At 42.3% G+C, this 17,516-nt stretch overlaps 1 protein-coding gene across 2 annotated transcripts in view; it reads right to left on the bottom strand.

Moving 5' to 3' along the window:
* Spag1 (sperm associated antigen 1) overlaps positions 1-16,363 on the bottom strand; it is a 56,942-nt gene extending 40,579 nt beyond the window's left edge. For both annotated transcript variants that reach the window (XM_041637435.1, XM_041637434.1), the window contains exons 1-4: positions 16,235-16,363; positions 14,848-14,989; positions 5,130-5,289; positions 576-701 (exon numbers count right to left, since the gene is read on the bottom strand). In XM_041637435.1, coding sequence (XP_041493369.1) covers positions 576-701; positions 5,130-5,289; positions 14,848-14,987 — 426 coding nt within the window. In that variant the 5' untranslated portion in view covers positions 14,988-14,989; positions 16,235-16,363. The remainder of the gene's footprint in view (positions 1-575; positions 702-5,129; positions 5,290-14,847; positions 14,990-16,234) is intronic.
* Between the last annotated feature and the right edge of the window lie 1,153 nt (positions 16,364-17,516).

The following is a 17,516-nucleotide window of genomic DNA, read 5'->3' on the forward strand; positions in this document are numbered from 1 at the left end:
TAAATAAATCTTAAAAAAAAGTGGTATACAGTCATAACTCAGTGGCACAGGCCTTGTTAAGTATGAGGTCCCAAGTAAACTCTAGTACCACACCAAAAATAAAAAAAAGAAAGGGAAAGGGAGGAGTGAAAGGAAAAGAAAGGGGGAGAAGAGGAGTAATCAGGAGTTACCAGAAGAGGGAAACCCTACACATTTACATCACAGTGCATCAGAAGAGGGAAACCCTACACACTTATATCACAGTGCATCAGAAGAGGGAAACCCTACACACTTACATCACAGTGTATCAGAAGAGGGAAACCCTACACACTTACATCATAGTGCATCAGAAGAGGGAAACCCTACACACATCACAGTGCATCAGAAGAGGGAAACCCTACACACTTACATCACAGTGCATCAGAAGAGGGAAACCCTACACACTTACTTACCTCACAGTGTATCAGAAGAGGGAAATCCTACATACTTACATCACAGTGGTTTACTCTGGTAGACAGGAGATTATATATATAATAAGTCACAGCCACCACCCTTGTCCCTGTCAGTGCCCCCCCCCCCATACCAGAAAGGCCTACCTTGCCACTATGAGGGCAGCTGTCTGAGCCACGAACTGGAGGCAAATGATCTTCCACTCCTGGATGTGCTTCGGGGTCATGAAAGTGCCTTGCATTTTCCTCTCTCTTGATTTCTGATACCCAACTCTGAGAAGGATGGAGCAGAAGGCAACTGTAGAGTGTGAGGTCACTGACCATGCATTAGGAAGGATGTGAAGAGCTGTCTCGGCTCACTTTCCTTTTATTTTTGATTGTTATAAATACCCATAACACAAAATTTATTTCATTAATTTCATAATTATTTCATAATTCAGTGTGTAGTTAAGTCTCATTAAGAATATTTGGGGGCTGGCACTAGATGATGGCTCAGCTGTTGAGGGTGCTTGCAGCTAAGCCTCAACAACTTGAGTTCAACTTCAAGTGATGTGTGATTTGAATGTTACTGGCCTGGCCCCCACGGTCTCATAGGGAATGGCGCTAATAGGAGGTGTAGCTTTCTTAGAGCGGGCATAGCCTTGTTTAGATGTGTCACCATGGAGGCAGGCTTTGAGGTAGCCTATGCTCAGGATACAACCAGTTTCAGTTGACTTCCTGTTGCCTGAAACTTATAGGACTTTCAGCTACTCTTCCAGCACCTGCATGCTGTCATGATAATAGCATAATAAACCTCTGAAACTGTAAGGGAGCCACCTCAATTTTGCACACACGCACACAAGCACACACACACACACCAAATAAATGTAATTTTAAAATATAGCAAATATAAACAAACAAACAAACAAAAGCAGCCAGACTGGACTCAACTAGAAAAGTAGCAACTAGAAGTTCAAATATATTAAAACACAAAATGAAATCCAATGGTTCTACAAGAAGTCTCAGAACTAATCTACAAATTCAACAAGATCACAAGGCATAAAGTTAAACTTTAAAGATCAATTTGATAATTATAAACTCATATACAATTTAAATTCTAGGCTGAGAAAGATGACTCTAAGGCTAGGAGCATTTGACACACAACCAAGAGGCATGAGTTCGGACTCACATAACAGCCAGGAGTGATCTATCTCATGGACACCTGTAGCCCTAGCTATGCTGGTAGTAGAAATAGAAAAGTCATGGGGGCTAGCAAAAACAAAAACAATGCAAGCTCCAGGTTCAGGGAGAGATCTTGCCTCAAAGGAACAAGGCAGAGCATGGCAGCACAGAAAACTCAATGCCCTCCTCTGGCCTCTGAGGACATACACAGGTGCATGAAACCTACATACGTGGGTTACACCTCATGTGCGCACACACAAAATAAATAAACAAACAAATGAAATTCCACCAACATGAACTATCTGGAGTAGCCAAAACCAGGACTAAAAAGCAATTGATAGTGGCTGGGAGCCTGGGAAATAGAGACCTTTTGTTTAATAAGCAAAGAATTTCTTTTTTGCACAATGAAAAAGTTCTGGAGAGTGGGTGAGCAAGAATGTGACTATACTCAGAATATACTCAACACTACTGAACTGTTGACAACACAGGCAAAATGGTTAAAATGGCTGCAATCTGACTCCTAGAGTGTATAAAGTTTGGATTTTATCTCAGGCATCTAAAAGAAAGTTAAGATGATGAATTTTATGTTATTTGTATCTTATAACAAATTTAATAATGAGGTGACTTTAGATGAATAATAAAGAAATATGAAAAAAGAAATATGAAATAGGAATAAATTTAACTGGAAAAAGTATATATTGAAAAAATATTAAGACACTACTGTACAAAATTAAAGACTATCTGGGCTGTGGATGCACTTCAATGGCAAATCTTTTCTTTTTTTCAATAATTTATTTTTATTTTATGTGCATTAGTATCTTGCCTGAATGTATGTCTCTGTGAGGATGTCAAATCTTATAGTTACAGACAGTTGTGAACTACCATGTGGGTGCTAGGAATTGAACCTGGGTCCTCAGGAAGATCAGTCAGTGATCTTAATCACCGAGGCATTTCTCCAGCCCAGTAAATCTTTTACTAAGAAAAAGGGAGGCCTAGGTTCAATCCCTAGTGTCAGTGTGCTATGCACACACACACACACACACACACACACACATACATACTTGCATGCACACACATGCACATGCATACATACTTTTTGGGGGGGGTTCGAGACAGGGTTTCTCTGTGGCTTTGGAGCCTGTCCTGGAACTAGCTCTTGTAGACCAGGCTGGTCTCGAACTCACAGAGATCCACCTGCCTCTGCCTCCCAAGTGCTGGGATTAAAGGCGTGCGCCACCATCGTCCGGCTGCATACATACTTGTATGCATGGGATGTCTACATATATTATTAAATCATATTAAGAGACTACAAATAAAGCTATATTATCAGCTCAATAAATGCTGAAAAAGTCTTGTTTTATAAAATTTAAAACATACACATGAAAGAAATTCTTATTGAACAAGGATTAGGTAGAGGGTGGTGGCACACACCTCTAATTCCATGACTCAGAAAACAGAGGAGGGTGAATCTTTGAGTTCAAGGCCAACCTGGTCTACGTAGAAAGTCCCCAGGACAGCCAAGGCTACATAGATAGATCCTATCTCAAAACAAATCAAACAAACAACAACAAAAAACAACCAAGGGACAGAGGTAACTTCCTAGTATTAAAAGGGTACTTGTATGTCAGGCGCTGGTGGCGCACGCCTTTAATCCCAGCACTCGGGGGGGGGGGGGGGGGGGGGGGGGGCAGAGGCAGGCGGATCTCTGTGAGTTCGAGACCAGCCTGGTCTACAGAGCTAGTTCCAGGACAGGCTCCAAAGCCACAGAGAAACCCTGTCTTGAAAAAAAAAAAAGGGGTGGGGGTACTTGTATAAAATCTAAAGCTAACATTATACTTAATGGTGAGAAGCTCATTTCATTCCTAGGGACCTGCAGAGCTTAATGAATGGAACAGAACAGTATACAATGTTCATGAATGAAAGCCTCAATATTGTTAAGATCTGGTTCGTAAGACAAATGTGGGGGAGCATGCCTTTCATCCCAGGTGGAGCTCTGGGAGGTCCAGGTCAGTCTAGTCAACACAGTGCCTTATAAGTCAGCCAGAGAGACAAAGACATGGCCTCAAGAGGAAAACAAACAAAACAGGATGTTAGCTCATGTTAGTTCTTCTGAAACTGACTTCAGAAGCAAGTGTGGCAGCCTACAATCCCAGCACTGGAGACTGTGAACTGAGGCCAGCCTGGGCTACAATGTAACATCCATAAGAAAAAGATCCAAACAGAATCTCACTTATTGTACAGAAACAAAAGCAAAGGACCTAAATGAAGCAAAACAGCTAACAAAAAAAACCCAGGTGTGCTGGCTAGTATTCCGTCAACTGGACACAAGCTGGAGTCACCTGAGAGGAGAGACTCTCAATTTAGAAAGTGGCTCCAGAAGACTGGGCCCTAGGCAGGACTGTAGAGCATCTTCTTAATTAGTGACAGGTGGGTGAGGGCCACTCCAGCTGGGTGCTGTAAGAAAGGAGGCTGAAAAGGCCATAAGGACCAAGCCATCAAGCAGCACCCTCTATGGCCTGAGCTCAGCTCCTGCCTTGGGTTCCTGTCCTGAATTCTTCTATGATGAACTGTGATATGGAAGTGTAAGCCAAACAACCCTTTCCTCCCTGGGTTGATTTGGCTGTGTGCTTCATCACGGCCAGGGTAACCCAAACTAAGACAGCAGAACCAAGGACTGTCCACCTGATTTCAAGGTTTGCCACAGAAACACTACCATCAAGACAACGGGAACCTGGTGTGGTGACAGGAGCCTGTGGTCCCTGCTCTTACAAAGCAGAAGCTGGAAGATTAGGAGCTCAGAGCCACCCTCAACCCAGACTTGGGACTCGCTCTCAAGAAAGCCTAAAACAAAAGCATGTTTAAATTCTTTGCTCAGATAACTTGAATCCTTATAATTTATCCAGGGGAAATCAAGAAAGTAAAAAAAAAATCACCACCAACAACAATGACAAAAATCACAGCCAAACATCAAGGTTTTTTGCCTTCTGCTTTTGTTGTTTGTGACAATCTTGTGCGTTCAAGATCAACTTCCAACTCACTACATGACCAGGATTGAGCTCTTTCTGGTCCTCTGCCTCCCAAGTGCCAGGATTATAGGTGGCGCCACCACTTCCAGCCCCAAGTATCTTTGTATAAAGATATGGAGGGGCTGGAGAGATGGCTCAGAGATTAAAAGCACTGGCTGCTCTTCAGGAGGTCCTGAGTTCAATTCCCAGCAACCACATGGTGGCTCACAACCACCTACAATGAGATCTTGTGCCCTCTTCTGACCTGCAAGTGTACAGGCAGGCAGAACACTGTATACATAATAAATAAGTAAATCTTAAAAAAAAAAAAAAGATATGGATGATGACTGGATTGTGGTTGGACCCGATACAGAAATTTAGATTAAATTCATACACACAAACTCACAATGTTTGACTAGAATTAAGAAGTTGCCACTACTTTCTAAGTAGTCTCTTCTAAAAGCCATTCACTGACCAGCAAGAAGGCTAGGATTTCAGGGATACACAAACTGCCCCAAACCGGTCCTCACTCTACCTTTATGTCACTGTCGATTCTTTCCCATTCCTCAGCTGTGAAGCTGGCCGCTGTCGCTGCAGGCTTATCTTTCCTCAGAGCTCGACTCTTGGGAGCCAAGCAGGTGAGGCGCTTCTCACAAAATTCTGTGAGTTCAGGGTAGTAGCCTTCTTCGCCCGACCTTAGAAAGTAGTTAGAATCTTAGGTTAGCACCTTATTTAGAGTTCCTCTAGACTCTTGGCTGGCAGACTGGGTTTCCCGGGACCCCCGGGTTCTTTGATCTCAATGGCTGTGCAAGGCTGACATTGGCCCTCATATCAGCGAATCGACGGCATACCCAGTAGTGAGGATGCCACAGAAACAGCCTACATCATAGGGGCTGGAGAGATGGCTTGGCAGTTAAGAGCTCTGGCTGCTCTTCCAGAGGACCCAAGTTTGATTCCTCCACGGCATCTCACAACTTCCGACACTCCCGGTCCAGGTTAGCGGATACCCTCCACCCTCTTCTGACCTCTGTGGCCGCTGTAAGCACACAGTGCATAGACATATGTGCAGGCACGCCACCCACAGGCATAAAATAATACATTTAAAGTTGAATCCTACTTAACATATATGTTCATTGTATGCACAAAGCAATTTCAAAGCATTGGAAATTCAATACTAGAGAAAAGCTGAGAGATAATATAGGCTTCCTTTCCAAGGAGTTTCTGTTTAAAAATAAAATCTCAGTTTGAGTCAGGGTCTCATATATCCCAGGCTGATTTATAACTTACTGTGTGGTTGAGAATGATCATGAATTTCTAATCCTTCTGGGCTCACACTCCTAGTGCTGGAATTGCAAGCATTTGACACCAAATTCCCCTGATGTGAATCAAACCCAGAGCCTCATGAATACTAGACAAGCATCTAACACATCCCCAGCCCTTGTCACTTTTTTCAATGTATGAGGAGAAAATGGCAGAGAAATGACTTGGACAAAACACCCCTAAAATGAACCACTCAAGAAACAAGAGTTTCTTCCCTGAAGGCGTAAGTCACAAACAATGCCATACCAATTCGGGGTTATGATTATTAGGGTGGTATTTATTTAAAGGGGAAAAAACTTACAGATCACTGTCCCAGGCAACAGCCCTCTACGCAACCAGGAAAGGAGTCTAGCCACTGTCGGCGGCGGAGCAGGAAGTGAAGAGAGAGAGGAGAGGGAAGTGGCCACTTTTTTAAAGGGAGAGAAACCACACCCCAATGGGCTGGTACCTCAGCGGTGATAGGCTGGAGGAGTGGGAGGACCTCCCGCAACACCTCCCCCTTTTGTTTAAATAAGAGAGTTCTAAACCTACTATGAAATTATATACAATAAGTACAAATATCCTATTCTAACTAGCTTAGGTCTTGTATAATAAATAACTTGGCCAAGTCATGAGAGAACGTAACTACATTTATATAGTCTTCAACCCCATCAAAGATCTGAGAAGGGAAATAATGTTACCTGGGTAATTAGGAAGTTCAGTAAAACAACTTCCAAAACATGCAACAAATCACAGAGACAACTGGCTACCTGGGCAATCACCCAAAATCATGTTAGCAGCGTTGAAGCAACCAACATTGGCTAAGGCCTAACATAACTGACATACCATTTTCAAAGGCAAGCAACTTTTCAAAACTATCTTACCCTGTCTTGGCAGGATATGACAGCCCTGTTTTATCCATTGATGCATGCTCTGTATCTCTGTCAGTGGTTGAGGTATGGGCATTTCTTTGCCCAAAGGCCAGTTCTGCCAAAAAGAAAAGCTCCAGGTGGAGTGTCTTTGGTGCTCAACATTCTCTCGGGAATAGAGTGGTGTTGCCAGGAGCAATTGTGTCTCACTACCACAAAACTCTGAGTTAGATTAAAGGCCATTTTCTACAGCTCTTTGAAGAAGTTGAAGATTATCTATCTATACTGAGTATAATCTCTATATATCTAAAGAACCTGATTAGTCTATTATAAATGACAAACTTAGATGACTATTAGTCTATATAATTCTCAATATCTATCTAACTTAAAGACTAAGACAATAAACGACTGTGAAACAAATGAGGACAATGACCTCCAAATATAAACAATGTACAAATATACATTGCAGTAGGTAAATATATATCAATACACAATCATTATATAAGTATCTTAATCAGAGGTAGAAATGTACACTGCAATATGGTAAATATATACTATATATATATATATCAATACAATATATGTCAATACATAAAAAATGTTTTAAACAGAGGTAGAAACATGCATGCATACAATAGTCAATATAATTTAACTTTGTATCAATATACAAGAATCTATACCAATGTATTTGTCTAAAAACAGTAACTCACAATTACAAATCTATTATCCCATCATCCCTCTCTTTTTTTTTTCAAAATGATCCCTGAGCGTATAAAATTCCTCCCCCAACCCTCAATTGTATACTAATTATAATCAACCCCTAAATGATGTCCCTAAACCCAAGGGCAAACTTTACTGGGAGAGGGGACGTCGTCCTCTAGAATTACTTCCAGCTGTCATGGGGGCGACGTTCTTTCTGGGGGATCCTGTGAAAGTAAAATGATGGTTAAATTTCAAGATCAATGTCTTTTAAAATTGCCAATAGTCTCTGAGTATTTTGTGCAGGTCTGGCCAAAATGTTGTATAAGATGTGCTCCATTTCAGCTAACCAAGTTGGAACTGTCTTGTGCAGCTGGTACCAAAAGCAGGTCTTGTAGTAGCGCTATCAGTATCATGACGTCATATCAACCAGGTGGAGTTGTTGTTATGGGGCCCCGTCTTCTTCCTGGAAACTTCAAATGTCACTTCAGGAAAAACTCATTGTTCATTATGAAAAACTTAAACATTAATCATATAGACATATATAGACATATATATATATATATTCAATGAAAGACATGAAAGATATATTCAATGAAAAGTATGATAGATATGAAGAAAAGCAAAGATGTTTTCTAAACTCATATTTCTTTCTGTCCCATATCATGGCTCTTGACATGAGACAGAAACTCCAGAAACTCTGGGTCTTTCTCTTACTAACAGGCTTGGAATTGGAGAGGGACTGAGCCAGAGTCCAACTTCAAAACCAGCTTTATAAATTTAGAAATATGGTTTAATATTACTTACACAACCCATTCAGTTGTCTTGATATTTCCTATTGGGCAGGTATTTTTCCATCTGTCAGTATCCAAACATCCAGGGTCCCTTGAATTTCTCAAAGATGAGTGTTTTCCTGTGGAGATAAGAACAGAACCCTGCCCCCAGTCTATATGTTTTTCTTGCCACCTGTATGAATATCATCGTTGTGGATGAGTTGTCATTTCTCCTTTCCAAGAGGTTTCTCCTCTTCAAATCGAAACTTTATTAATTTTGATGGTATCCACAATTTTTCTTCTCCTGTGGAAACAAGAGCAAAACCCCTTCCCCAACGTAGCACATCTCCTGGCTTCCACTGAGAGGTCAGCACATCTTTGAAATAAATCGGTTGATTTAGTTCAGCAGACTTTTCCATTATCCAATGTCTTTCTGCTGCTGTCGTTCCTTTCTCATTAGCGTTAAGAAAATTCAAGGTTAATAAAGCATTATGTAATCTATTTCTGGGGGTATTTTCGGTCCCTTTCTGTTTGTTCAGCATATCCTTTATAGTATGATTTGATCTTTCTATAACTGTCTGACCTGTAGGATTATTTGGTATACCTGTAATGTGTTTTATATTACAATAATCAAAAAAGCGTTTCATTTTCTTAGATACATATGCTGGACCATTATCTGTCTTTATTTGTGCAGGTATACCCATGATGGCCATAACTTCCAATAAATGTGTGATTACTGAATCCGCCTTTTCTGAGCTCAGGGCAGTAGCCCATTGAAAACCTGAATACGTGTCTATGGTGTGGTGTACATATTTTAATTTACCAAATTCCATAAAGTGGAACACATCCATCTGCCAGATTTCATTTCTCTTAGTACCCTTTGGGTTACTCCCTGCAGGCAACGGTGTTTGATTATAGAAAGAACAAGTAGGACATCTCTTTATAATGTCCTTAGCTTGTTGCCAAGTAATGGAAAATTCTTTCTTTAGGCCTTTACTGTTGACATGATGCTTCTTATGAAATTCCGAGGCCTGCAACACACTTCCAATCAATAATTGATCAATCTCAGCATTGCCTTGGGCTAGAGGACCAGGCAGACCTGTATGGGACCGGATGTGTGTTATGTACATCGGACAAAGCCTGTTCCTGATTATGTCTTGTACCTGGATAAACAATGAAGTCAACTCTGTGTCATCTGGTATAAATTCAGCAGTTTCAATATGCAAGATAACTCTTTCTGCATATTGTGAATCTGTAACTATATTAAGAGGTTCTTTAAAATCCCTTAGCACCATAAGAATGGCATATAATTCTGCCTTCTGGACAGAATTATAAGGGCTTTGTTCCACCTTACTCAATTCATCTGACTTGTAACCTGCTTTCCCTGATTTATTTGCATCAGTATAGAACGTATGGGCTCCAGTTATTGGAGCATCACGTACAATTCTAGGAAGAATCTAAGAAGTTCTTTTTATGAGATTAAGTCTATCACTTTTGGGATAGTTGCTATTAATTTCTCCCAAAAAGTTAGCACAAGCTCTTTGCCACGGTTCATTGTCTTCCCATAACTTTTTTATTTCTTCAGTAGTAAAAGGCACTATAATTTCTGCTGGGTCTATACCTGCTAGTTGACGAAGTCTCAGCTTACCTTTTATAATTAATTCAGAGACTTTTTCCACATAAGTTTTTAATTTTTTACTTGGTTTATTAGGTATAAATATCCACTCTAAAATAATATCTTCCCTCTGCATTAGAATCCCTGTAGGAGAAATTCTGGAAGGCAATATGACTAGGATGCAGCTAAGATTTGGGTTCACCCTATCCACATGTGCCTCCTGTAATTTTTCCTCAATCATTGTCAGTTCCTTTACTGCTTCAGCTGTCAGTTCTCTTGGACTATTCAAATCTTTATCACCATCTAAGGTTTTGTTTAAATGAACTATTAGATCAGGTGTTATCCCAACAGCTGGTCGTAGACTGGAAATGTCTCCTAACAATCTTTGGAAGTCATTAAGAGTCTTTAACCGGTCTCTCCTAATTTGTGCCTTTTGCGTTTTAATTTTCTCTAACCCTATTCTGTAACCTAGGTAATTAATAGAATTTCCTCTTTGAATCTTTTCAGGGGCAATTTGTAATCCCCACCTAGGCAAGACTTTCTTTACTTCTTCAAACATCCTTTCTAAAGTATCTTTATTTGAATCAGATAACAAGATGTCATCCATGTAATGATAAATGATGGACTTGGGGAATTGTTTACGAATTATTTCCAATGGCTTACTTACAAAATATTGGCACAGTGTAGGACTATTGAGCATACCCTGTGGGAGGACAGTCCATTGATATCTCCTATTAGGCTGAGAATTATTATAAGTAGGCACTGTGAAGGCAAATTTTTCTCTATCCTTTTCTTGTAACGGTATAGTGAAAAAACAATCTTTCAAATCAATAACTATAAGAGGCCATCCTTTTGGTAACAGAGAAGGCAAAGGAATTCCAGATTGTAGTGGGCCCATAGGCTGAATTACTTTGTTGACAGCTCTTAGATCTGTCACCATTCTCCATTTACCAGATTTCTTTTTTACAACAAACACAGGAGAATTCCAAGGGCTGGTTGATTCTTCAATATGGTGAGCATCTAGTTGCTCTTGCACCAGCTGTTCCAATGCCTGTAGTTTATCTTCAGCTAGAGGCCACTGTTTGATCCATATTGGCTTCTCAGTTAGCCATTTTAAAGGTAGGGCTGTTGGTACCTCTAAAGGTTTGGTATTTGCTGTATGTTCTTGTACAGCCTGAATGGCTGGTGACCTTTTTCCATAATACCTCATCATATCCTTCCCAGAATTATGAGTTCCTGGAAATACAGGAATGTTAATCTGGGTATCCCATTGCTGTAGCAGGTCACGGCCCCATAAATTTATGGCAATATTGACTATATATGGCCTTAGTCTTCCTATTTGCCCTTCGGGCCCTATGCATTCAACCCATCTTGTGCTTTGTTTTACACGAGATAGGGTTCCAATTCCCAGGAACTGAACATCTACCTCTTGAAGAGGCCAATTCGGATGCCAAGATTCTGGGGTAATGATACTTACATCCGCACCTGTGTCTAATAAGCCTTCAATAAAAGTGCCATTTATACAGACTCTTAGCTTTGGTCTTTGATCATTAATAGAAGTCTGCCAAAATATACGTTTACTCTGTCCTATTGGGTTTTTTGACTCATCCTCCACACGTAATTCTTCATTTAGACCAGTATTACTTTTTACAGCAGAAATTGGAGCTTTTAATTTTCTTGGTGAGGCACGTTCTCCACTGTGACTGGGAATGACTGGGCCACTGTTGGCTTGGGGGCCTGCGAGAGGCCCCCCAAGGAGTTTCCCGATGATATCAGATTGCCCCGTCTGTCTGTTGTTGACCTACATTCGTTGGACCAATGCCTGCCTTTACCGCATCTCCTACATATACCTGAAGGCCGAGGTCTCCTATTTTTGTCATTCCCAGAAGAGATATTATTCCTAGAAATTCTTTGCCTGCAATCCCTTTGCAAATGTCCTAATTTACCACAATTAAAACACCTGGCAGTTTGATGTCTCCTCATTGCTTTGGAAATCGCTTCTCCTACCCAAGATTCATCATTATAGCTAAACGTCTCAACATTCATCGTATGCTGAATCCATTCATCCATAGGTGCTGATCTAGACTTTAAAGGCCCAATTATCTTTTTGCATTCTATGTTTGCATTCTCAAAAGCTAGAGATTCAAGAAGTATTCGTCTAGCTTCTGGGTCTGTTACCCCTATGTCCAGAGCCTTAATTAATCTTTGCAAAAAGTCAATAAAGGGTTCTCTCTGTCCCTGCCTAATTCTGGTATATGATTCAACCCTTTTTGCTGGATCTTGTATCCTATTCCAAGCATTTAAAGCTGCTTGGTGACATAGACACAGTACTTCATCGTCATAAAGAGCTTGGACCTGTGGATCAGCATATTCTCCTGCACCAAGAATTTGATCTTGGGAAACCTCAATACCTTTTGCTCTTCCTTGCTGTTCCATATGTTTGGGTTCTTCTCTGAAATAAATTCCAAACATCAAGGAAGGTCCATTATCTAAAACTGCAGACACTAACTGATGGAAATCATGGGGAGTAGCTCTAGCATTAGAAGCCCAAGTCCTTATCATTTCCTTTACATATGCATTGTGCAAGCCAAAATTAACAACAGCTTGCTTAATTTCTTTCAGATCATTCATTGCTATTGGCGTCCATCTAGCTTCTCTGACTCCCTTTGAGCCTTTAGAAGTTGATGCTTTTTCAGAATTAAGTATAGGGTATGTCGCTAGAACCCTGGGTAAGCCAGTTCTAATAGCTGGTGGAGGCATTGTATCCTGTCCTTGTGCCTCCTTACTCTGTTCACCAGCTGCAATAATTTCCCCAATCTTTTCAAATCTTTTTATCATTGTCTCTCTTAAATCCTGAATCTCCTGACCTGTATATATTTCCAGTGATTTCACTGAGGTATCAATTTTTTGGTCCCCATTCTGCACCTGTGATTCCAAAGCTTCAATTTTTTCCTTCAAAGATAACATGTCCTCCTTAAACTTTTCTTGTATATCATGTAGATTCCCATCTTGGAGGTACATTCTGTCTGTTACCTTATCAAAACTTTGTGATAAAGTCTGAAGGTCAAATTCAACAGCCTGAACCCTTTCAGGTAACTTTCTAATACCCTTGGATATGGAGTCAATTTTGTCTGTCATAGTATCCACTTGTTCAGATAACCTCTGATTTTCAATAATTTTAATCCTGTCAATTAGTTGTTCATTATTAGTTCGTAAAGATTCTATCATTCTTAGGAGTGCCATATTCTTCTGTTCATTATTAGTTTGTAAAGATTCTATCGTTTTTAGGAGTGCCATATTCTTCCTTAATGATAGAATATGGAAAAGAAAACTGAGGCCTAGTAACAAGCAAATTAAGGTATCCCCATAATCATATAAACCTTGTATGATGTAATTCATTGTTTTAGTAAATATAAGTTTACTAATCCATTGTATTAGTGAAAACAAAGCAGTAAAATTTGCGTTAGAAACGAAAACTGCCATATTACCTATTATCCAGCAGGTGGCGCTGTTGCAGAGTCGCGGTGAAAACATGGTCCTGTTTCAGTGCCTTAGTAGATGTTAAAAACTGGAAAATGCAAGTTTCTCAACAAAGTAAATGTAATTAAATCAATTCCTGAGACGGAACCAGAAACCCAGAATCCAGGGGTAGAGAAGAGCAATCTGGAAGCCGCTTATGCCTCCACGTGACAGAGTCACCCTGAGGGGTTGCAGTTTTCAGCAACCGCGTGCTCTGGTTCGTGCCACTTAAGAGCTGTACTTGCAAGGGAGATTTAAAAATGACTCAGAAAAGAGCAAACCATGCGGGCAGAGACTATGCGGGCCTGTGGAGTTTAAATCCACGTGGGGAGGCCAAGGCCACTGGCGGCTGAGGAAGGGAGGGCTCCCGCCAAGCCGAACTTGCGGCCGCCAAGCCGAACTCGCGGCTGCGAGCGGGGAAATGAGAGGTTCTGAAACCAAACGTTGGGTGCCAAAATGAAGGCGTAAGTCACAAACAATGCCACACCAATTCGGGGTTATGATTATTAGGGTGGTATTTATTTAAAGGGGAAAAAACTTACAGATCACTGTCCCAGGCAACAGCCCTCTATGCAACCAGGAAAGGAGTCTAGTAGCCCGCCGGCAGTGAAGAGAGAGAGGAGAGGGAAGTGGCCGCTTTTTTAAAGGGAGAGAAACCACGCCCCAATGGGCTGGTACCTCAGCGGTGATAGGCTGGAGGAGTGGGAGGACCTCCCGCAACACTTCCCTAGAAAGCTAGTGAAGTCCTCGCCCCTCTCTGGCCTCCTTGGGTGTTGGCGTACATGCCGTGCAGATGTACATACAAGATAAAAATAAATAAATCTGTTTTTTGAAGGGAAGAGGGTCAGAGAAAATAAAAGCAAGGACTAGTAAAGAGCCAGGCATTGCAACTATGTCCTGGCAAGGCAGGGGGCTCATGATCCACAATGTTCCCCAAATCAAATCTTGCAGGAAACCCAAACAGGGTTTGGTTGGCAGCCCACGGGGTGGTGGTTCTTGACACAGATTCTGAACCCACATAACAATCGACTGCATCATTAACAGCACCTTTTCCTTCTCAGGCTTCAGGCGTAGACTGGCTGGGAATGAGGCCCCTAAGCCTGCATTTTTTAACTGCCACACCTGGGATACATGCATGAAGTTGACAACAGCACCGTGGGGCTCTGGTAACTTCCTGTTTCAGTCTCCCCCCGTCTTCCCTGTGACCAGGCAGCCCTGTGTCCTCACGCCTTCCCCAGCAGCTGCACTTGTCGCTGCTTTACTTCTTGGACAATGGAGAGGACGCAAGAGTACCCCCTTGGATCCAAATCAGCCTACGTCCCATGTAGAAGTCCATGTGGCCAGAACAGTCCAGAACCACAGTCTAAAACCAATGTACTAACTTCAATATTTGAAAAGTCTCTAATACTTCACAACAGAAGGCAACAGCATAATTAAAACTGCCATGTTGAAGCATGAAATTAATTTTTAAATGCTTACCTCAACACACAAAGAATTTTTTCCAGGTGTTTCACATCTGAACACTGTTCAATATACTTGAAATCCAGATGCTCGACAGGGATTTTGAATGTCTTTGTTGTTCCGAAGCCCCACAATGACGGGCAATCCTTAGCCGTCATGGCTGAAACACAGTAGAAGAAAACTGATGTATGTATAATGATTAGCTCAATTTGGGTAGTAGGGATCGCCGGGTGCTCCTGGAGGAAAAGGGGTGGAGGTGTTTTGAAGCCCTCTCTGAGAACAGTTATCCCTCAGGAGCGTGCCATCTCAGCCTTCCCCTTAAACAAGGCCGGAACAGAATGGCAGAGGGGGGTTTTGGTGCATCAACTACGCTTTATTAAAAAAATTAAATCTGATACTTCATATATAATAAGTAAATAAATCTTTAAAAAATTAAATCCGAAGACTTTCTTGATGAACTAGAGCTATGTTCCTGGCATGAAATGAAGCTGTCACCGACGTAAAGCAAGGGCTCCTTGACCCCTACCGCACAGACAATCGACAGAGCCTCCAGCAACAAAGTCACATGTTTTAAGAGCTTGACATGTGATAGTCACAGATTTTAAACTTTGTGTGCGGCTGGAGAGCTGGGCCAGTGGCTAAGAGCAGAGGACCTGGTTTTGATTCCCAACACCTACACCAGGCTCACAGCAACTCCTTCTGAATGACCTGGAGCTCTTGTCTGGCCTCTGTGTGACGCAAACATACATGCAGGCAAGACATCTACATTCATAAGATAACAGTTTACTTTAAAAATAAAACTTATTCAGTGCTTTTCTCAAGCTTAAAAATCTAAGAAAAAAATAAGGCAGGGCCAGGTGTGGTGGCACGTGCCTTTAACCCCAGCAGCATTGGGAACAGGTGGGTCTCTAGGAGTTCTAGGCCTGCCAAGGCTACCCTGTCTCAGAGTAAATAAATAAATGGCATTCAATATTTGAAAAACTTTCAAATTTACAAAATATGTCTGTCATAATAACTTTACACTAACATAGATGGGGGGGAGTTAAAGCAGCTTGCCAAAAGCAAGTTGGGAAGGAAAGGAATTTATTTCATTTTAAAGCTTACAGTTCCTCACTAAGGATGAGTTAGGACAGGAACTCGTGCCAGGACCTGAGGCAGGAACTAGAGCAGGGGCCATGGAGGAGGGCCGCTTGCTGGCTTGCCCCCACGGCTCCAGTTCAGCAACCTTTCCTAGACCTCCCAGGAGCACAGTGGGTTAGGCCCTCCAACGTCAATCAGTAATCAAGAAAATATCCCACAGACTTGCCAATCTGATGAAGGCAATTCCTAATTCCAATTCTCTCTTTGAAGATGACCCCAGTTTTTGCCAAGTTGACAAAAACAAGCAAACAAAACAACAACTAACCAGCGCAGACAGCTCAAATAACAAACTTCTGTGGCAACAGTTTAGTTCACGCGGTGCAATAAGAAGCCAACTATCAAGATTCACAAGCTTCTTCAAGTTCTGCTGAAATAGCTTTTTCTCTTTCTTTTCTTTCCTTTTTTTTTTTTTTTGTATGTGTGTAGAATCCTTAAACCTGTGGCAAATAAAAATGTGATTTTTTCAGCCAGGCGGTGGTGGCGCACACCTTTAATCCGGCTCTCAGGAGGCAGAGGTAGGCGATTCTCTGTGAGTTCGAGGCCAGCCTGGTCTATAGAGCTAGTTCCAGACAGCCAACGCTGTTACACAGAGAAACCTGTCTCGAAAAATCAAAAGAAAGATTATTGCATGTTAGCTGGGAGTGGCGTAGTGGGAGTGGCCCACTTGGGAGGGCCAGGAGTTCAAGATCACCCTCAGCTACATAACTAACATAGCCAGGCTGAGTTCCACGAGATTCTGTATATCTATTATATAACTCAACTTTAATCCTCAACTCCCAAAGGGTGGTTTATGCATTTCCCCCATACTTCTTTGCAATCTAATGCTTGGTCTTGGCTGGATTTGATTTATTCTCTATCATCCCGCTCCACAAACACTTCCCATATTTCCTAATCAGCGCATTAGTAATAACTCCTGTGTGCAAGCTGCAGCGTTTCGTGGTAACCCCAGTAACGGGAAAACCCAGCTTCTTCCACCTAGGCGGCTGGGCGCCCTCTGCTCCAGAAATGGGAACTGGCGTCCCTCAGCCATGGCAACGGTTTCCAGGACCCACAGGCTCCCGGCTTGGGAGTGGGAACCGTCTGGGGAGCCCGGGAGCTCGTTCTAAAGCCAACCTGCAAGCGTCTGTGTCGGGAGTCGTTCCCTAGGCTTGGGCTGTGGTCTCCAGGGCTGAAGCAGTTGGCTGTCCCAGGGACTCCAGTGTGGCGACTCGGCCCCAACTTCCACCACCGTGCGAACTGCAGAGTCTGAAAAGTTCCAATCCTTCCCAGACCGGAAAGGACGTTCATCCGACAGCACGCTCTAGCCCTGCGAGCGTGCCTGTGTGGTCCCCGCTTCGCGCCCGCCCCGCCCCGAGGATGCTTACCTGTGTCTCACCCTCCGCCCAGCTAGCCACGGAGTGGGGGCAGGTGCTCAACGAAGCTGGGCGGAGGCTAAGCCCTCCGCCGGCCATTGGCTATCCCGGCTGTCCACCTGCTGATTGGCCAGCTTCTGCCCTCACCAGGGCCCTCCTTCGGTTTAGTGTTTCATAGTGAGTTAAAATGCTCTG

This window comes from Microtus oregoni, unplaced genomic scaffold (assembly GCF_018167655.1).
Source record: "Microtus oregoni isolate MIOR12 unplaced genomic scaffold, Mior012 000053F_ref0000044, whole genome shotgun sequence".
NCBI lineage: Eukaryota > Metazoa > Chordata > Mammalia > Rodentia > Cricetidae > Microtus > Microtus oregoni.